At 36.3% G+C, this 23,259-nt stretch overlaps 1 protein-coding gene across 2 annotated transcripts in view; it reads right to left on the reverse strand.

Annotated features, from left to right (window-relative positions):
* ara (araucan) overlaps window positions 1-23,259 on the reverse strand; it is a 145,542-nt gene that overhangs the window by 59,576 nt on the left and 62,707 nt on the right. For both annotated transcript variants that reach the window (XM_073987169.1, XM_073987168.1), the window contains exon 3: window positions 2,534-3,073. In XM_073987169.1, the coding sequence (XP_073843270.1) occupies window positions 2,534-3,073 (540 nt within the window). The remainder of the gene's footprint in view (window positions 1-2,533; window positions 3,074-23,259) is intronic.

The raw sequence follows: 23,259 nt of genomic DNA on the forward strand, positions 1-23,259 counted from the left end.
CTACACCACACTGTGGTAAGGAGTATTATCGTCGGTGTCATGCTTAAGTGTTCCATACGCCATTTGCCCGTTTTGAGATAATCGCATTTTAATGTTTTGTTTTACAACTGTGTGGAGCTGACTACAGCAAATATTTATATTTTTGACTTGAAATATTAATAACAGTATATAAAACATATTTGCAAAAATTTAGAGGAATATGAATTGGAATATAAAAGCTATAGAGATTTAAAAAAAAAAAAGAATTTTTGTCCATTTGTTCCATATCCGCACTTATGACACAAATGTGAAATATTGTAAATCACATGGAACAAAGTGACAAAAAAAATTTCCATATTTGCCTCAATAAATTAAATACTTCTAAATCGAAAATTAAAATTCTGATTTTTGAAATGTGTTTTTAAACTTCTAATTTTGTAAAATATCAATTTCATAGCTGAAAAAACGCGTGGATATCTCGGAAACTAGAGCAGATAGGAGAAAGCCGACTAGAAATTCAGAAAGAGCATACCGGAAAACCCTATAAACCACCTGTATCTCAAAAAGTCAAAAATGGCGTATGGAACGCTTAAGCATGACACCGACGTTATGTCTTTGTGTATTTGTGTGTTACATACAAAAGGATATAGAAAGATAGACCCATAGTTCCTTCTAGGCATATACTAGGGATGGGTAAGTCGACTTTCGATTAATCGACTTTTTGTAGACAAAAGACTAAAAATCGTAGTCGACTTCTGTGTGGAGGGAAAATCGCATAATCAGTTACATATCTTGTGATCGATTTTCGAGTTTGCCCATAGATTGTTGAATTGGCGGTTTTACACTTTTGGCGATTTTACAGTTTCCAACAGAAAACTCGAAAATCGGCGAATAGTCGATTATAATCGATTTTCCGCGGTTATGAAAAAGTCGAAAGTCGAGTTTTAAGACAACTGAAGTAATCGCCAAACCGAAAATCGCATTTTTAAGTTATAGACCAAAATCGAAAAATGTTTGATTTCGATGACATTTGGCATGTGTGACTGAATTTGGCCTAAAAATAAATGTGCCAAATTATATCGAAATCCGTTCAAAGTGGGATATAGCTCCCACATATATTTTCGGCCGATTTCACGTATTTGCTGTACCAAACACGCTATATATATGTCCGATTTCAATGAAATTCAAAATGTGTGATTGAATTTGCTCTAAAAATAAATGTGCCAAATTATATCGAAATCCATTCAGATTTGGATATAGCTCCCATATATATTTTCGGCCGATTTCAAGTATTTGCTGCAACAAACACGCTATATATGTCCGATTTCGATCGAATATACTGAGTTCGGTCTAGAAATAAATGTGCCAAATTACATTGAAATCGGTTCAGATTTGGATATAGCTCTCATATATATTTTCGGTCGGTTACACGTATTTGCTGCGCCAAACACGCTATATATATGTATATCTGATTTCGATGACATTTAGAATGTTTGAGTGAATTCGGTCTAAAAATAAATGTGCCAAATTACATTGAAATCCATATATTATTTGCTGCACCAAACACGTTATATACATATGTCCGATTTTGATGAAACTTGGAAGGTGTAACGGAATTTGGTCTAATAATAAGTGCACCATATTATATCGAAATCAGTTCAGATTTTTATATATCTCCTATATATATTTTACATATTCACAGTGTTGTAGGGTATCATATAGTCGGCCCCGCCCGACTTTGATCCTTTCTTTACTGGTTTCACTTATTTTTACTTCACATTTTTAAATGAATGTTTTATTATGAAACTTGAGTAATTTCATTCAAATTGATATTTGCTGATACTGTCATTGTCTACCTTTTGTGATTGTCGGTAGGTATGTCTGTCTGCCTCTCTGACATTGCAGCCATTTGCTTGGCATGTCATTATTATTAAAGCAAATCGAATTATTAGTATGGCCGATTGCAACTCACTCAAAAGTCACTCAAACAAAAAGAAACTGTCTGTTCGGTTTTCTCGGCATGTCTTCTTGTTGTTTGCCGCTCGAACGGCCATAGCCAGGCCAACCAACACCAAGACTGGATTGGCTCCTCTAATGCCGGAATCAATAATGGCCGGCCAGGCGGCGGCAACAGCGGTCATGCGTTTTAGACCAACTTGCTTGAGTGCTATTGCTCCTTGGTTGCTATGTATTGTTGTCATCATCATCGACCTTATTATTGTTGGTATCAATTGAAATTTGATATTTTTGTCAATCCCCTTTATTGTTGTTGTTGCTGTTCTCTCCCTTGTTGTGTTATTTGCAGTTATTGTTGATGACACGAGGAGCAATAAAGAGTAATGGTTGCCTTTTGTTTACAGAGTGCGTCTGCCAATGATCAACATTCATTTGTACGGGCATGTGTTTGTTTGCATTATGGATGAAAGCCGATCAAATGCCGATGATCATAAACATTTGCCGGTCCTTTATTGTCATAACTATTAATGTAAACGAATTCCAAACAACCAATACCCGGATATTCATTTATAAAACAAAAATATCTTTTTTAACTTACCAAAGGTGAATAAAATGCCGAACTATCGACTCCTATGCTTTGGTAGGGATTTTGTTCTGTTGATGGGTATGGTGTCCCATAGACACCCACACTTGCAGCAGGTAATCTTGAATAACTTGACAGAGCCAAACGTGCTGAATCATATTGGCAAGAACAAACCGTTTGACCGGAAACTGGATCAGTCATAATTGGTCGACCATTTTCACAACACGTACCACCACCACCACCACCTGCCGATCCAGCACTGTTCGAACCCAAAGGAGTATTTTCCATATTTGTTGAATTTGCAGGATTTTGTGTGGCACCGACATTAGTTGAATGTTGTGAGAGACCATCCGGACTCAATGCACCGGTAGAAACTTCTGCTACACCACTTGTAGCATTGGCGTTATTTGCAGCGGCTGCTACATTTGTTGCAGCATTTGTACGACATTCACCACCAGAGGGACTTTGAGCTGGAGCATTTGGACTAGTCATAGTTGCAGGACCACTTGCAGTATCGCCAGTTTGGGGTGAATGTGTGACATTGGCGGAAAGTAACTGCAAAGAAATTAGGTAATAGAAATTTTAGTAATCTTAGTTCAGATCTAAAAAATAAATATTAAATTCAAGCAAATAACATCAAAATAATTATTCGAAAGTACCAAAAATAATCTGGACTATCCTTAAAGGGACAAACGGGGACTTCTCTCATATCAAGGGCAGCTCAATGATATATTTAGCTCAAAACAAGTGAGCAAAGGCTATAGTCGGGACGGGGCCGACCATGTGATACCCTACACCACTACCCCTGTGCATAAGCTTTTCACTGGTAAACATTTCTTTTAGAAAATATAATCCGACTACCATTGTTGGTGGTATGCCTCATTCTCTCTGGGACCCCCATAAGCAACCAAACTTTCGTGACCATCCGATCAAAATTACGACCTGTAGCTTGATGAAAGAATTGGATGCATTACCGACTATTGTGGTATCTCCCTTGTTTGACCACCTTCTCCAACCTGCTTTGCACCAATGTAAAGGTAATATTTTCTTCTTCCCTTGACAGGTTTTGCCGTTGGAATACCCCTACTAGAAGCCAATATATTCACAAAGAATAAAACTTTGAATTTGTCTCCAAATGAGTTTTTCCCCATTCCGACCCCTAAATATTATCCGACTATCACCAAAATCAATAGGCTTCTTCCTCTGTGGGACCCGCATCAACTCCCAAAAAATTCGTGAAGATCCGATCAAAATTGCGACCTGTAGCGTGATTACAAACAAAAGAGATGCATTACCGACTATTGCGATATCTCTGTTGTTTGACCACCTACGACAACCTAATTTACATCGTTGTAAAGGTGATATTTTCTACTTTTCTAGCCAGGGTTTGCTTTTGATATACCACTTAAAGAAACAGAGATATTGGCTTTGAAATAAAACGTAGACCTTTTCTCCAAATAAGTGTTTGCCCATTCCGACCCCTGAATATTATGCGACCATCATCAAAATCAACAGGCTTCTTCATCTGTGAGACTCCCATTAACCCTCAAATTTTGGTGACCATCCGATCAAAATTGCGACCTGTAGCGTGGGGTGTTATTTGCTACTATTGTGATATCTTCGTTGTTTGATCACCTACGAGCACCTACTTTACATCATTAGAAAGGTGATATTTTCTGCTTTCATTGTCAGGTTTTGCTTTTGGTATACCCCATATAGAAGCTGAGATATTCGCTTTGGAAAAAAACGTTGTCTTTTTATCCACCTAAGTTTTTTGCCCTTTCCGTCCCCTAAATATTATCCGACCATCACCAATATCAATAGGCTTCTTCCCCTCCGGGACCCCCATCAACGATCCGATCAAAATTGCAACCTGTAGCGTGATTACAAGGTTTAGATGGACAGACGGAAGGACTGACGGACGGACACACATAGCCAGATCGACTCAGCTCGTCGAGACATTCATTTTGGTATATACAAGTATGGGTCTACGACAATTATTTCGATGCGTTACAAACTTTTTGGCCAAAACCAACTTATAATACCCTCCCCACATAGTGGTGTAGGGTATAAATATTATTTTTTCTGTCTTTAATTGTATAAGTTCAAAAGCAAAAAAATGTTCAAGTCTTATGAATATTATTGAGCGAATATGAGAGAAGTCTCACTAATATGAGAGAAGTCTCCCTTGTCCTTTCTGGACTGTTGTGCCAGAAAACATTGAGATGCCATGCGAGAACTGATAATATATGTGACATGCCATGAAATAGACCTTCTTGGGCATCTTGGGCATTTGATATTTCATGAACAACTGTCCGTAAAAAAGGTTTGTTCTCGTTGGATCTAGCACAATTTGACATTCGCTCACAAACTGCTCTTGTCGATTGGTACAAGGAAATGTTGAAAAATAGGTTCTTTGAAAGACATTTTTAAGATCGTCACAGAGGACGAATCATGAGTTAATGCGTATGAGCCTGAAACAAAACAGCAATCGACCGTGTGCTATTCGAAGACGAGCCAAATCCAATGAAAGTGGGGGAAACACTTCGAAGCAAATGGCGACTATACAGCTTGAGCAGCGTTGTACGATTAATTTTTAGTGAGAATTCCGGGGAAATTCAAAAAACGAACAAGAGAAGACGAATCATTATGGACGATTCAAACCAGCGCATTTTTGACCGGGTAGACTTGATCGGTCATCCGCAGTATAGCCCTGACTTTGCATCCAATGACTTCTCCTTACGGGAGTAAATAAAAAAAGATGTGGCCAACGATTTTCGACGCCAGAAGGTGCTATTGAAACGCTGAAAAACCATGTTTTGGAGGCGTATCATTCGGAGTGGGAAAAGTGCTTCAACAATTGGTATGAGGTCATTCAAAAATGTATAAATTATACTTTAGACAACAATAAAACTATTTTTGATGATAAATATTCGCGTTTTCATTATAAGGCCAGAAACTTTTCGAGTAGCCCTCGTACACCACTCCCCTGGGTAAAGTTTTAGGTAGATCTAGCTATGTCCGCCTATCCATTTGTTATAATCACTATGTTTTCCATAGACAGGTCAAGTTCGAATATGGGCTGTATCGGTCCACGTTTTGGTATAAAGGTATCCCGGATAAAGGTATTTTGAAGATTTTGGCTGTGTTTTTTTTTTCAAAAGTAGGACCACTGTTCGCATTGTTTGTTGTGAGACCACTGGTAACCGCATGTGTCAAATTATTTGAGGCTCTCAGTGGTCCCACAACTTCTACACCAAGAATTACCAACATAGGTCCATGTTTTGGTATAGCCCCCATATAACTATACCTCCCGATTTTAGTTGATTAGAGGAGTTTAGCTACATTTATTGGGCAAACTACCTGTAAATTGAAATTTGAGGCTCCCAGTGGTCTCAAAGTGGTCAAAAAACTTCTAAAACGTTCGGCCCGGTCGAACTTAACGGCGTTCTTACTTGTTTAGTATTAATCTGGTCACCGCTGTTTAATACAAAACTCAACTTTTTTTGCTATCGATTACACAATGCTACAATCATGTTCTCGAATAATGGTTAAATTTGAAATATTGAAATGTTTTATACCCTACACTACACTGTGATAAGAGGTATTATGTCTTTGTGTATTTGTATGTAACATACAAAAGGAAACGAGATAGACCCATAGTTCCATCTAGGCATACATATACATAGAATCACTTTCTGAGTCGATTTATGCATGTCTGTCCGCCCGTCCGTTCACAGGTCGCATTTATTGTTCGATTCAGCTGAAAATTGGGGAATATCATTTTTTTAGCCACAGGAAAAACGCTATTGTTTTTGGTGAAAATCGGTTCAGATTTGGATATAGCTCCCATATATATTTTCGGCCCATTTCACGTATGTCCGATTTCAATGAAATTTGGAATGTCTGACTGAATTCGGTCTAGAAATAAATGTGCCTAAATATATCGAAACCGGTTCAGATTTGGATATAGCTCTCATATATATTTTCGGCCGATTTCGTGTATGTGCAGCACCAAACACTTAATATGTATCCAATGTCAATAAAATTTGGAATGTGTGACTCAATTCCGTCTAGAAATAAATGTGTCAAATTATATAGAAATCGGTTCGGATTTAGATATATAGCTCCCGATTTCACGTATTTGCTGCACCAAACACCCTATATCTATTCAATTTTGATGAAATTGGAATGTGTGACGGAATTTTGTCTAGTAATAAGTGTATCATATTGTATCGAAATCAATTCAGATTTATACATACATATATGGTAAAAGCCAAATTTCCTTTACAATTCCATTTGAAAAAACTAAAAAAATTTTGGGAGCACATCTACGATTTTTGGTGTAGGGGTTGAAGAAAAAATTCTGGTTTCAAATCCTTTCGCGTTCACAAAATTGGTCGATGCGCGCAAAAGTTATAGCGGTTTTTATTCTCTTATAAAGAAAAAATATTTTAAAATTTCTTATTTGTTGTATTGATTTAACGTATGTATATGTCAGTAACAGCATTAGATATCCATCAAAAGGTGCACCATAATATCCAAAATTTGTTTTTATTTTCCCGAAAAATCAAAAAATTTAAAAAAATTGGGAGCAAATCGAAATTATACTAACTACCTCAGAGTCCGTATAAACTTCTGAAAAATAAATTAAAAATATGTACAGAATCTAGGCAACGCGTAAACATATGAAACCAAAATTATAAACATTGACTTTATAAATTGCATAATATAGAAACAACAAAAGAGAAAAAATCTATTGTTATAATATTATTCCTAATATATTTTTTGGTTCCATTAGAAAAATTAAAATAAAAAATAATTTAAAAAAATTAAGTTTCAGTGTTTTATTTAGAAATGCACTTAAAACTAAAAAATAATTTGTCGCTTAGCCTCAATAAATATATTCTTTCTCATGATAGAATCTCTCAAATAAAACGCTTGCATTTAAATTATGAATGGTGGCAAAATTAAACGGCAAGCGTTTTATTTGAGAGATTCTATCATGAGAAAGAATATATATATTGAGGCTAAGCGACAAATTATTTTTTAGTTTTAAGTGCATTTCTAAATAAAACACTGAAACTTAATTTTTTTTAAATTATTTTTTATTTTTAACTTTTTAGTAAATACATTTTTTGACCACTGAGATCCCATAATGCCGAATTACAGTCCATTTGAGCAGAAAATGTAGATTAAAATGTTTGAAATTGGGTGGTACAGTTATATGGATGCTATATTAAACCTTGACCTACGTCCACAACTTTTAGTGGGAAAGTTCCTGGACTATTGAGAACTCCAAATGCCAAGTTCCAGCAAATTCGGGCTAAAAATGAAGACAAAATCCTCAAAATACCAGAAGTCGGGTGGTACCGTTATATGGAGGCTATAGGAAAAAATGGACCCATTTTGGTTTTGGTTTCATATTCATGTATTGTCATCTAAATCTGAAAAATGTGCAAAGTGTTAGTTCGATTGGTCAACTGCAACCGTGATAAAAATCAGTTACCAGATTTTTAAAGAGGGTCAAGTTAGACACCGTAAAAACACTGTAAGAATGGACCAATATTAGTTTTGATTTCATAGTCATGTATTGTCATCCAAATCTGAAAAGTGTGCAAGTTTAAGTACGATTGGTCACCTGCAACTGCGTGAAAAACGAGTTACCAGATTTGAAAAGCAAAATACCGGAAATCGGGTGTTACCGTTATATGGGGGCTATAGAAAACAATGGACCCATATTTGTTTTGGTTTCATATTCATGTATTGTCATCTAAATCTGAAAAGTGTGCAAAGTTTTAGTTCGATTGGTCAACTGCAACCGTGTTAAAAATCAGTTACCAAATTTGAAAAGGGGGTCAAGTTAGACACCGTAAAAACACTGTAAGAATGGACCAATATTAGTTTTGATTTCATATTCATGTATTGTCATCTAAATCTAAAAAGTGTGCAAATTTTAAGTTCGATTGGTAAACTGCAACTATGTGAAAAATGAGTTACCAGATTTGAAAAGCAAATTAGATAAAACACTGTAAAACAGTGTAAAAATGGACCAATATTGGTTTTGATTTCATATTCGTGTATTGTCATCCAAATCTGTGAAGTGTGCAAAGTTTTAGTTCGATTGGTCAACTGCAACCGTGTTAAAAATGAGTTACCAGATTTGAACTAAACAAACACCAAGGCAAGTTAAATAAAACACTGTAATAAAAATGGACCAATATTGGTTTTGATTTCATATTCGTGTATTGTCATCCAAATCTGAGAAGTGTGCAAAGTTTTAGTTCGATTGGTCAACTGCAACCGTGTTAAAAATGATTTGAACTAAACACACACCAAGGCACGTTAAATAAAACACTGTAAAAAATGGGAGTTCTCCAACTATTTTGCTAAAATCCCATACAATAATTAATGTATACTGCCAACACTTTATCAAGAAATATGGTTTACCATCGCGAGAGATTAACTGGTTACTGTCAAAACTTATAAGGATAGAAAATTAAGAGTAATATTGAAATTACCATCATTCAAAAAATATGAAAACTAAAAAGTCTGTTATTCGCGAATTAGTTAAAGTCAGTTGATGCGCATCCGATTTTGGATACAGCTAATCAGTCTCTTTCAATACCTATGCATATTTCTATGTTTCACTCAGCGGCCATTGTGTGCCGTCAGTTGTATCACACAATGCCAAAAACCTTAAAGTGGGTATAAGTCGCGCAATGTGCATACGATTTTGATGTGCATCCAGTGTCATTAGCGCCCATCAAAAATACGCCAATATACACCTATTTCAAATAGATACTTCAAGAACCGCGGAAGTGCCTCCACATTCTATTTTGCGTAAAAGACCCATACTACTCTCGCATCTCTGTAATTTATGACAAGGGTTTTCGCAAATATTATAATCGCGAGTAAAGGATTCCATTTATGTAAAAATTTTTAAAGAAAATCGAGGTTTAGTATGCGGATTTGTCAAAATATATTATTGCTGATTTTCCTATTTTCAAGGTATCTATATCCGCGGTTTTAGTGGATGGATTCCATCGCGGAAGGGCTCATTAGATCCGTCGCGTAAAAAAACTTGAATGACACTCGTAAGTTGTAAACACAACAAATAGGGTTTTTTAAGAAAATTCACGCATAAAATGTTGACCTTTAGACTCCAATTACTAGGATACTGTAAACAACGTAAAATCACAAGTTCTATAATCATATTATGAATTTGGAATATAATCTTATTGTGTGTCCCGATTATTAAAAAAATTCAAAAAACGCCGAAATTCCGGCTTCAAAAGGTCAGCATCAAATTTATTAGGATGCAGTGGATATATCGAAAAATCATACATTAGTATCATGTTGCCCATGTAGTATTCAGTCATTCTTTCTTTGGGCATAGGTCTATAAAATGTAAGGTTAAGCCAGAAATCGGAAGTGAACTTAAAAACCTGTTGGCTTCAACCCATTTTTCTACATTGATGCCAACACAGCTCCCACGAAAATTAATTTTAATGGTCGACATTATGGGATCGCTCCTAAAACACTTCATTTTAAAGAATTTCAGTCATATTTTATAGAATATGTTAAGAGTTCGCGAATTCTGAATGGGTGAAACTCGGATTCATCGATTGTAAAACATTTTTGGTTTTTACCATATATCTCCCATATATATTTTACATATTCACAGTGGTGTAGGGTATCATATAGCCGCCTTGCCCGACTTTGATCATCTCCTTACTGATTTTCATCGTTTAATTGATGAGATCACAATTACATTTCTGGTAGTGTTTTTATGCTTGTCCCAGATTGAGAGCACTGTGCAGACTTGCTACTATTGCGAGGAAATTTAAAATTTTATACGAAAATAAAATATTTGAGATTTTTAAGGAAACAACTTTATTCTCTATAAGGTATAAATTTCCTGAAATCTGGCTTTTTAAAATGCCGATAAAGTTGGAGGGTAATATACCATCCATTTTGAGGTTAACTAATATACTTATGTTAGTGGTTACTGTATTAGAAAAAAACTGACTTAAATTATTCCTTCATTTTAGCACTCATCCACAGTCATCTGTTAACTCCCATTCCCAAGCTTTTCAAAATAACAGTTAAACGTGTCCACACAACACAGCATATCTTTAGAAATCAAGCTATAAAACTATCGATACGTGTATCGATTAATATTTCTGTTTTATCTGATTCAGTAGCTTGATTTTGTGTGAAATTTTTAAACTGTGATAAGTATCAGTTTGAAATGAACAACAACCAACCAGACTGTCTTATCCGGCATTGCTAAGAGGAAACTGAACATAAATTTCAAATTTTTCATACCATTCAAACAAACACTGGAAAGCCACCAACAATAAATACTACCAAGCCATCCTACTCTTTCATACCACTTTAAAGTGTCATCAAAACTGTGGTCTTTTGTCATACGATGGTGGTAATATGGCTTTGTTCTTCAGTCAATAATTTAAAAGTGATACCGCTAAACGCGGGCCCATTTATAATCGTCTGATTTGAATAGTTAATTTGGTTAATCGTGTCGTGTTGTTAAATGTCACCAAATTTAAGAATTATTATATCGTTTCTTGTGTTTTGTTTGAATTTATTAACCACATGGAGAATTATTTGTGGGAGATTTTCAGTGAAAAACGGTGTGTGACTCAGTTGAAGATCTCTTTATTTATTTGTTGTGTTTTTTTCTGAATATTCAGTATTTAAAAAAATAAAAAAAAATAAAACAAAGGAATTAACATCAGTAAACATTTTATTACCCCGAGGACTTGATGTTTTCTTACACCAGCTTCTACTTAGCCATTATCTTCTTCCTGCAATTAGCTTGAGTGTTGCTAATAACAATAATTATAAATTATAAGTCATAATTGTTATTAGTGAAGTGTTTTCTTATAAACTCGTTAGAACACTGTGGGTACAAGGAGTTAAGAACAACCTGTTGAATGTTTAGGTAATATTGGTTTAGCAGCCTATATATAATGCCTACAAAATATGTATATCAAATCGGTATGCAAAGATGAGCTACTGATGATGTTGACTTCTAATTATCCGATTCAAAGAATTATTGTTTTGAAAGCCCCCGATTTTAATACCAACGATATGTCGCATAGATTAGTAGGCAATTTGCATTAAAAAATCATAAATCGCTCTGGATATCGATCCTATAGTGCGATTCTCTAACTCATTTTTTGAGTTACCGACAAATGTCGGTAAAATTAAACAGCAAAATTATGAATGAAAAGTTCAAATAAAAGTTGACAACCAATTTGCTAACGGTAGAACTTTACGACTATTTTCTTTTGGTCGCCAACTTACCGAAAAATATCGTTAATTACCGAATTTATAAGCAATTTTAATTTTACAGATTTTTGTAGGTAACTCAAAAAATGTGTTAGAGAATCGCACTACTAGTCTATTTTTAAGCTGGAACAAAAAAATCAATTTTAAAATGAATCACAATCACATCGAAATATTAATCGGAGACCCTATAAAGTATATATATTATTGATCAGGGTAAAATTCTAAATCGATGTAACCATGTCCATAGAACGGTACGGTACTACCCGATTTTCGGCATTTTTACGGTTTTATTATTTATTTATTAATCAACTTTACAATAATTCAAAGCCATCGGGCCAATTAAAATGAATTAAATTATATTGCATATATGTATGTTATCACTACTCTGTGTGCATATAAACCTTTATATATATGAAATAATCCTATAGTTACGAAAATAGTTGAAGTCATAAGGCAAAAAAAATTCATACAAATATTTATATTCCCACTACTCGGTATTTTAAAGGTTTTACCGAAATATCGGAAATTTCGTATTTAGTTTTCTTTGAGTCTAAAAACTTTCCGCCAGAAATTTGTAGGTATAGATCGACGTTTTGATATATTTAGGTCCCTTCCCGAATTTCGGTATTTTGAAGATTGGACTTATTGTTCTACCAAACTTGCTGAAATTTGGTATTGATCCATTTTACTTGTACTAATTGTTCCATTTTACTTCAACACAACTCGTGGTGGAGGAACTGCGTTATGTTCGACCGGACCGAAATTTTTATACCATTCACCATAAAATTTATTGATGTAAAATGGAATAGGTTGTTTCCTTTTGTTTTTGAATATTCAACCCAGCTTAGCCACCTTAAAGTGTTATATCAATCCATCCAAGCTTACTAGTTAAGCCATATATGATTGTTCCGATATTGGCACAAACTCATCTGATAGCAGTACAGATAGTCCTTAGAAGGATTACAATGAAGCATCAAGGAGCAGAAGGAAGCAGAACCCATAGGCATTCCAAGACGTTTTGTTATAAGCTCAAAGTTGTCGTCGCACAAAGTAGAAACGGTGTGCCATCAGCTTTGCACTAAGGCCATTGAAATCCCAATTCCATGTCAGTCAGGAATCCACAAGGCCATCTACAAGGAAGCTTCTCGAGCAAACGCGCACTTTTATTAAGCACGTTTCGTTTCTGGAGAAGTAAAGTATGGATTTTTACGACAAACACCTTCAGAGATTTGAATATCAGACAATGGTCCTAAGGAATGAATCTATATGAATTATATAGGTAAAATTGAAAGATTGAAAAGTTCAAACAATCAGAGAAGGATTCCAGAATGTGTTAGATGTCTTCAACGTGTGGGAATCAATTGTGGTAATTGTTGCAGATACAACAAGCCTCAATATCAGCTACGATGGCTACGATATAAATTTCTTGTCTGATAATGAAAATGCTAATATTTATCATTAAAAATTGTTTTATTGTTTTTCAAAGCATCTCCACTCCGATTGAGACACATCTAAAACATGCTTTTTGTCAGCTTCAGCAACATCTTCTGGCAACGAAAATCAATGGCCACGCATTTATTCTTGATGTGCGGAAATTCAAAGAAGTGATTGGGTGTCAAGTCAGCGCTGTATTCCACACATTGCCATGGTCCACAATTAGGGTTTTGGGTAGGGAAATCCCGCACCGGGAATTCCCGGGAATTCTCGTTTTTTGTTTACGGGATTTTCCCGGGAAAGAAAATCATATTTCCCGGGAAATCGGGAAATATCTTTTTACATTTATCACAACTAATATTGAATGAATGAATAAACTATGCCCATCACTTTTATACCATAGAATCAGAATTCGATTAGATTTTACAGAATCAATAAATTAGAAAAGATTTGGAAATAACTTTGACCAAAGTGTTTTCAGGGATAAAGTTATAAGAGCCGTACCAAAAACATAGACTATAACGACGGATTTTTATTCTGTTTTATTTAAGTGCGAAAGAATATTTTCTATTTTAAAGTCCCATTTTTATATCCTCAGCCATTGGGTTAAAGAGGGTTCGGCTTGCTGGCTGGTGCGCACGATAACTTTCGAACGAAGCCACCGATCTGGTCAAAAATTTGGCATTCGAGATTTTTTCAAACTTAGTTTAAGTTCTGAGATAATGTATTAAAAGCTCCAAGAAACCTTGACAAAATAACTCCCGCAGTAAGGTTCTTACCCTTCGGGTACCTCCACACAAAATTTAGGAAAAGTGCAGTTTAACAGCTCATCTCGAGCCAAAAATTTCTACTTGATTGTCCTGTTACGACGACGCAACTTTTGTTGGGAGGGCCAGTCCACACTTTCTGAGGTAAAGTTACAAAATCTGAAAAAAACCTGCCAATACTAACTACATTGGGTAGTACGTAAGATAACCGTCGAAGGGAGAAATCTCCCACACTCTCTCTTTTAAAAGTTTGTTTTGTGTGCGGCCCTAGTTAAAATGCTACAATTTTTTTCGGGACAAATCCACGCTTCCTAAGAAATTGGCTCAAAAACTTAAAAAAGCCCCATTGTTTCAGCCAAATCACTTCCCATAGAGCGATTTCATTAGCTTTGAATAATGGAAATGGTCAGTGTGGGCAAAATCCGGGCAACATGGTGCATTTTTCCATATTTTTTCGTTTTTAATCGATAGAGTGAAAACGTGTCATCCATTTTTGAGCCCACAACTCTTTGAAAATATTGCATTTCATATAAGTTACTATGGGAAGATAAAAAAACACGGAAATATTGATCCGCTCTCGTATTTTAAAATTTCCCGGGAAATCCCGGATTCCCGGGAATGACGATTTTTTGATTCCCGTTTCCCGGGAATGACAAAAACCGGGAAAACCCAAAACCCTATCCACAATGATTCGTCTTCTCTTATTCGTTTTTCGAATTTCTCCGAAGACTTCAGACGTTGCTCAAGCGAAACAGTCGCCACATAACCAGTTTTGACAAAGAAACAGGAGACCATTTGCTTCGGGATGATTCGTCCACAAACAACTTTCTTTGGATAGGGCTTCTAAGACCAACATGGCCTATTGTTGGTTTGTTTCGGGTTCATAAGCATGGATCCATGATTCGTCACCTGTGACGATCTTATACACATCTTTGGAAGCACCACGCTATATCAAAACATGGACTGTTACCGACAAATTTCTTGGGAAAGGTTTGGTAGGCCCGAAGAATTCTCATCCATTTCGGTGTGATAATAAGGGTAAAACGTTGAAAATGACAAATATCGGGCGGTACGTTATATAGGGGCTATATCAACGCGTGGACCTGTACTGACAAACTTCTGCAAAAAATTATAACGAGGCTAAAACCTTGCATATACCGAAAATATGGAGATACCGCTCTATAGGATCTATAACAAAACCTGGATTTGTAATGCCAAATTTCTGGGGAAAGCTTTGTGGTACGAAAGAAGACTAAATACAAAATTTCAGCCATTACGGTGTAGTAATGAGACTAAAACCTTAAAACAAAGAAAATCTGGGGAAACCGTTCTATGGGGGCTATATCAAAACTTGGACCTGCTCTGACAAATTCTTGGGTAAAAGGTTTGTGGCAATAAAGAAGACTAAATGCAAGTTGTAATCTATTTCGGTGTGATAAAGACGCTGTACCTTGAAAATACCGAAAATGTGGAGGTACCGTTCTATGGAGGCTATATCAAAATTTGGACCTGTACTGACATATTTTTGGGCGAAAGTTATGCAATCCTAGAGAATACTAAATATCAAATTTCAGCCATTTCGGTGTGATAATGAGGCCAAAATGATTTAAATACCGAAAATCGGGAGGTACCGTAATATAGAGGCTATATCAAAACTTTCCCCTGTACTGACAAACTTCTGAAAAAAACATGTTATTGTCCCGCAGTATAATGAATACCACTTCTCAGCCATTTTGGGGTGATAATGATGCTTAATCCTTGAAAACACCGAAAATCGACCGGTGCCGTTCTTAAGGGGCTATATCAAAACTTTGATTTCTACTGACAAATTCCTGGCAAAAAGTTTTGTAACATCGCAGAATACTAGATACCAAATCGGGCGGTAACGTTATTTGGGTTCTATATCAAAACTTGGACCTGTACTGACAAATTTCTGGGCGATAACATTTATTTCGGTGCGATAACGAGACTAAAACCTTCAAACTATCGAAAATCGGAAGGAACCGTTCTGCGGGGGCTATATCAAAACGTGGACCGATATACCCCATTTTCAATACCAAACACCCAAGGAGTAATAAAAACTTCTATACCAAATTATAAAGTTCTATCTACTTTTAATTTTATGCTGATCAAGAATATATATACTTTAAGGGGCCTCCGACGAATATTTCCATGTGTTATAATATTATGGTGGTGGGTATAAAAAGCATTTAAAATAGAAACGGGTCACCTTTTATTTATTTATGCTAACGAGGGTATACACACTTTCATACGGACAAAATGTGTCACATCGAAATAATGGTTTTAGACCCCTAGTATGTTTAGACGAAATCCTTTTCAGACAATTTGGAGTTGATTTAGCCCTGTCCGTCCGTCTGTCTGTCTATCTGTCTGATTAGAGCGCACGATAACCATCCATCAACAGATTCGGTCCAAAATTTGGATTCGAAAAATCTTGTCAAAACTTAGTTTAAGGTCGAAGATGGGTAATATCGGTCCACTCCTGCCGGTACCTCGCCCACAAATGTTCAAAAATGTTCGGAAAATTTGTACGCACGATAACTCTTGATGCACATCGTGAAATTTCTACCAGACTTAGATGCGATTCCAACATGGACTCAACCGGTTCACTCCTTTGGGTCCCTCCCACACAAAATTTCGGAAAAGTTCAGATTAGGACCTGGCCTCGAATCGCTTTGATTTTTGTTGTAACAACTTGTACTTACTGCCCCCCATACGACGGTACAAGTTTCATGTGGGGCAAATCCATATTTCCTGAGAAAATAGCCTGAAAGGTGCAAAAAAAGTCCTATGACACCGTGTGAAGTGGTTGGGGCGCAAGGTAACTCTTGAACGTATCTGCCGATTAGGTCCAAAATTTGGCCTTCTTAATATTTTGTCAAAACTAAACTTAAGTTCGTAGATAAGCCATATCGGTCCAAAATTTGGCCTTCTTAATATTTTGTCAAAACTAAACTTAAGTTCGTAGATAAGCTATATCGGTCCTTCAGGTACCTCCCCAACAAAAGTCCAAACATTTTCGGAAAAATTGTGCGCACGATAACTCTTGAAGGGAGTGACCGATGTGGTCTATACTAGGGTTATGACTTTTTGACATTTTTCCTCAAAAATGATTTCCTGTAGCAGGGATGAATGAACTTTTGCCTATTAATCACTATGCTATCGTTTATTCCATTGAAATATAAAAAAAGTTCACGCACAAATCGATTTTAAAAAAATAAATTTTTAAAAAAATATATGAAATGAAAAAAAAAAATTTCAAAAAATTATTTTTTGTTGCACGAATGAATAAATATAAGCCTACTAATAACTATAATTACGTTTATTTCATTCAAATATTAAAAAAGTCGCGAAAAAAGTCACTTTAAAAAAATTTTAAATTTTTTGTTTTTGTTAAAAAATTATATTTTTGAATAAAAGCGTTTACGACATTTTTACGATTCTCAAAATTGAAGAAAAATAGTGAGAAATAAATTTTATGTCATTTTAATAATCTCATGTGGCTCTAAAGTTTATTTTCAATTATATATCTGTTTTCAGTGACTGCAAAAAATTGTCCATAATTTTGATAAATTCAAATTTTAAAATCATTTTGTGCGTGAGGTTTTTTCACCGAATCACCTTATAATTAAGATTTTATGTAATCTTATGGCAAAACTCATCACGCTATGACACAGGGATATGAGGTTGTAAAAAAGTCATAACCCTAGTCTATACTTTACACATCCTAATATATATACCAGATGTATATCATATTTAAATATGGACTATATTTGTCCACTCTTTCGGTAGCTCCCACACAAAATTTCGATAAGTTCACTTTAAGACCATCTCTTGAATCACTTTGATTTCTTTTGAAGCTTCTTCAACAACGACGATACAACTGTTTTCCGGGGTAAGTTCATAATTCATCAGAAAACAGCCCGAAAGGTATAAAAACCCCTATAGTACCATACGTAGTCGCTGGATAGCACTATAACTCCCGAATCGATCAACCGATTTGGTCCAAAATTTGGACTTCTTCATATTTTGTCCAAACTTAGTTTCAGTTCGAAGATGGGCAACAACTTCCGGTATTTCCCCCCAATATTTAAAAATGTCACTAAAATGTTATGCACAATATCTCACCAATTAAGTCCAACCTTTGGATCTCCTAATATTTTGTCCAACTAAAATGTTCGATATCGATCTTCTTCTTATGGTACCTCGCCCACAAAAGTTCAACAAAAATTCTGAAAGACCCTAAATACATACGATCTGTCCGTAGATGAAAGTTTCAATTCACATAGGCTGAGGGTCTCTGTCGGCTAAGCCGACTGATACTTTTTTACTTGTTTTAAAAGAATTCAACTAAGCGTGAATATTAGTTACGAATTATTCTCAAGAACAGTAAGCGTTAGCGAAAATCGGACCTTAAAGGCCTAACAACTCCAGTTTTGCTTCCTTCCTTCCCCAGCTAGCATTTGGAAGATTGTTTTTTTTTTTCAAAACTCACATTGCGGAGTCTTTTTAGAGTCCTTTTGGTGATCAAAAATTGATTATGTCGCATGTATGATCAGAAAGGGACTCGAAAGTGACTCCCTGTAATGACTAAAAAGAGTTCAATTTAAAATACAACAACAAATGTGTGGCAATCACAAATAAATCATTGAGGCGTTTAAAAGATGACCATTTTTTCGTTATTTATTGTCACATTTTGATCATCTGAAGATTGAAAAAATGCTTAATCAAAAAAGGTTCATGCAGGTGTTTGAAAAGTTATTAGAATTATGTATCTTCTGATCATATTTTGAACAGCTAGGTGATTAAACACTGATTGTTTTTTTTTTTCAAACATAACGGTTTGGTTGTATATAATTCTCAAATACACTTTCTACAAAACGTTGATATCACGTATAACACTATGAATACTCAGCCAGCATTTTTTTGAAAATTATAATCCAATTCGAGTCTTTTTTGATCCGACTGCACGATTAAAAAGATGGAATATGAGCTCATTTTCTGATCATAAGTGACTCCTTTGTCGGGAGGAAAACGTAACCTCAGGCGACTCTTCTAAGCAAATCACAAATGAGTCTTCCTCTGCATTAGTTTCGAGTCATTTTTGCCCATTTGCTGATGGTATATATAGACTTTATCGAGTGGGATCGAAAAAGGCTCGAATTTTATTAAAAAATTAAAAAAATGCTTGCTGGGTCGCATTATCATATCAGTGCGTATAAGTTATTTAAAGAAAAAATATTGCAGAACTACTTTAAAACACTGTATATCAAACACACACATCTTTCAACACTATCCAAGAAATAGAATAGTTCCTTGCATAACCATGCAGAATATTAATGAAGTTAGAAAAAAACAGAGCAACAACATTATAATTAAAACATAATTTTATGTTTTCTTCTTACTTCGATTTCTGACTAATTTATAAGACACATACATATGAAGGCAATAATAATAATAATAAGGAATCTAATGCTAGAATTTCATTCTTTGCAGTAGAACCCGAAAACAACAAGAGTATCAACACAAACAATAACAACATACTAAGATAATCTTTCAGGTGCGGAACAGAAAACATCAATGAGGCCTAAGGCAAATATTTTCATTTTGCAGTCGGGTCTCATTCTTTTCATTCTAAGGCCTACCATATTCATCTGGCGCATGTAACGCCCATACGTACTGGTATATAGTTTAGGTGCCTTTATTTCGTTGCGTATGTGCTGACACAAATCACTCAAAATAACTTTCGATAAATAACAACAACAAAACACACATCATCACTTTTGTTATTCTACGTCTTCTCTACTTGGTTGGCCATCATAATATCCGTAAATGAAAGAAATTATCTTAATTACAGGTTTAAGTGTTCTTATGTAAAATGCTGCTGAGGTGGTGGTGTATTCCTTTTTATTCCTTTCCGTATTCTTTTTGATAAGCATTTTCTTTTGTTTTGAGGGCACCTTTTTATAGACAATTTATGCAAGACTTGACTTCTGTGGTATCGACATTTGGTAGCGGCTCTCGTAAGTTTATTCTCTATACTACATGTGTTAGTTGTCGATGTGAATGCATATGTCTGCGTGTGTGTGTGATAATATCATCACCACAATGACCGCCTTACAGCCATTTTCAGAAGCTTTTTCAGTAGAAATGTCTTCAAGTTATTCAGCACGTTCTTCGCTTTAAGATTGGCCTAAATTTTGCAAAATACTTTTAGAAAAAAGTTTCGCCTTTATATCTTGATGCGATTATTAAATTTAAGGCGTTTACCGTCTGGTCATCATCTGTTGGTAGTCGTTGTTTCTTTTGCAGTTTGAATCTGTTATTTTGCATACTAATTATGCAGAAAATTGTTTACTTTGTGTTTGTGCCAGCGATGTCCTACATAAAAATTTTGTGGATCAATAAGGCCTGCGATTAATGTCCGATGTGTTCAAAACTAACAGAAATATTTAAAAAATATCGTTACAAATATAATAGGTATATTTAATTTAATTTACATGAATTTCTTTTAAATTTCTCGAATTTGAATTGTTTTTCAAGCATTTAGTTTATTTGTACTTAGCTTGTGTAGATAAATCTGCATCATTGGAAAGCTGTTGCTGCTGAACACCATAAAAACCTCTCGACCTTAGACATCGTCCTAGTTCAGAAACCTTATTTGTAGAAAAATAAGGTGAACCTACAAAACGGCAACGGCTATACTGTGTACTCCACCTCAATGGGGTCAAAATGAGAACATGTGACATCACAACTGTACGGATGGAAGGAGTGAGGCACAGGCCCTCGATACTGTCCTCGATCTATATGCCTTACGAGGACCCCAGTCTACCAGGCAAGTTCACGCAGGAACTGCTGGACTAGCTGAGTAGCATAGGCCGGGTTATCTTTGGATGCGATGCAACTGCTCATCACTAACGTCAGAGGTGAGTCCATATTCAGCTTTATTTTACGGAGGTGCCGAGGAAGACGAAGTCTTTTACTTCCTCAAACGTATAGGAACCAACTTCCACAGTTGGTCCGAGCTCAATGGACGCGTTGCGCGTCCACTCCATCAACTTGGTCTTCTCACCGTTTACCGCCAGACCCACTTTAGCAGATTCTCCTTCGGCCTTCATAAAGGTATCAGTTACTTCATTTACTGATCGTCCTATGATGTCTATATCATCAGCATAAGCAAGTAACATGTGGCTATTGGTGTAGATTGTGCCACTTCTTTTGACGTTTTCCTCTCGTATAACCATTTCCAGCAGGATATTGAAGAGATCACACGAAATTCTGTCTCCTTGCCTAAAACCTCTTTTGGTACAAAACACTTCGGAGAGGTTCTTCCCTATCTTAACTGAGGATCTCGTATCAGTTAAAGTCTTTTTACAAAGCCGAATGAGCTTTGCGGGGATACCAAATTCAGACATGGCTTGGAATACCTTTGAACGCAGCGGACTGTCGAAGGCTACTTTATAATCGACAAAAAGGTGGTAGGTGTCGATCTGCATCTCTTGGGTCTTCTCCAGGATTTGCCGCAGGGTAAATATCTGTTCAATGGTGGACTTGCCAGGTCTAAAGCCGCATTGGTATGACCCAATTATCTCGTTGACCATAGGCTTTAGTCGTTCGCACAATATCCCCGACGCGATCTTGTAGACAATAGGGAGTAGACTTATGCCCCTATAGTTAGAGCATACAGTCGTATCTCCTTTCTTGTGGACGGGGCACAGGATACTCAGGTTCCAATCGCCGGGTACTCGTTCTTTCTGCCAGATGGTGCTAACTAGCTGATGAATACACCTTATCTGCGTGTCGCCTCCGGTTTTAAACAGCTCGGCTGGTAAGCCATCGGCTCCTGCTGCCTTATTATTCTTCAGCCGATTTATTTCTGTCTTTTCCTCATCTTGGCTGGGCGGTATACATTCAATACCATCTTCTGCGATTGGATCTGTGGTATCTTCGTCGACTTTGCTACTATTGGAACAACAGTTTGGAAAAATGTTCTTTCCGTATCCTTAGCACACTATCTGTATCAGTTACCAGATTACCTTGCTGGTCTTTAGAGGAGGAAGTGCTAGTTCCAAAGCCATCAGTTTGATGTTCCACTTTTTCGTAGAACTTTGGGACTTCATTCTGTGTTCTGTACATCTCGATTTTTTCACACTCCCGCTTTTCCATCTCTCTATTTTTTCTGCGGAAAAGACGTTTCTCCTCTCTCCTTTTCTCCCGATTCCTCTCTCGTGCGCTACGTGTTGCTACGGATTGTAATGTAGCCCTATATGCCGCATTTTTCTCTTCGGTAGCTGCACGACACTCCAGATCATACCATGGATTCCTTGGTGGAGGTCTCTGGTATCCAAGTACAGATTTTGCGGCTGTTTGCATGGAGTGGTCAATGTTTTGCCATTGTCCTGATATGTTATCGGGATGTTATCGGGAATGAATTTACCGACCTTTCCAATTTTGGCATTAAAATCGCCTAGTATAATTTTAATGTCATGGGCAGGGCAACGGTCATAAGTTTCTTCTAAGCGCTCATAATATATATCTTTGGTCAGTTCGTCCTTGTCTTCAGCTAATGTTGAAGAATTTTGCTTTCCATCGAATTGCAGCAAGTCTTTCATTCACTCGGGTGAAGCTTGATCCCAGATGTTTTAGCCTCCGACCAAACTCATGCTTTGTGTCATGGCAGCTATAATACAGTGCGTCACCTTTAGGTGTTGTTGTGACGCCTTTCCCATTCCATCGTATTTTCTGTATGCCAGTAATGTCGGCCTTGTACTTTTCAAGTACATCTGCCAATGCGTAAACTGCTCCATCTGTATAAAGAGTGCGAAAATTCCAGGTATAGACTCGCAGATCATGGTCCCTAAAACGTTTGCGCGGGTCGTTAACTTTAGAGGGATTTGTTTTTCGTTTCTTTTGATTTTTCATAGTAGGCTGCTTTTTTTCTAGGGGAGGTTTACTAACCCGACGCCCAAACCCAAGCTTTTAAAGTTCTTATGGTTGAACGCGCGGCACTAGTTAGCTCACTACCTTTAACGGGTGTTAAAGGCAACTACCCCAGGTGACACCACGGGGAGGTCAGTGTCCACTTTAGATGAAAGAGGGACCAAGATAAATCCTGGACTTTGCCATGTTAAAGCCGGTCAGGACCGTTCCTTGGCATCTTTTATCCCCTACGTCAAAATATCACTAAAGTTACGATTTTTA

Source organism: Musca autumnalis, unplaced genomic scaffold (genome assembly GCF_047663935.1).
Source record: "Musca autumnalis isolate F117 unplaced genomic scaffold, ASM4766393v1 scaffold_4, whole genome shotgun sequence".
Taxonomy (NCBI): Eukaryota; Metazoa; Arthropoda; class Insecta; order Diptera; family Muscidae; genus Musca; species Musca autumnalis.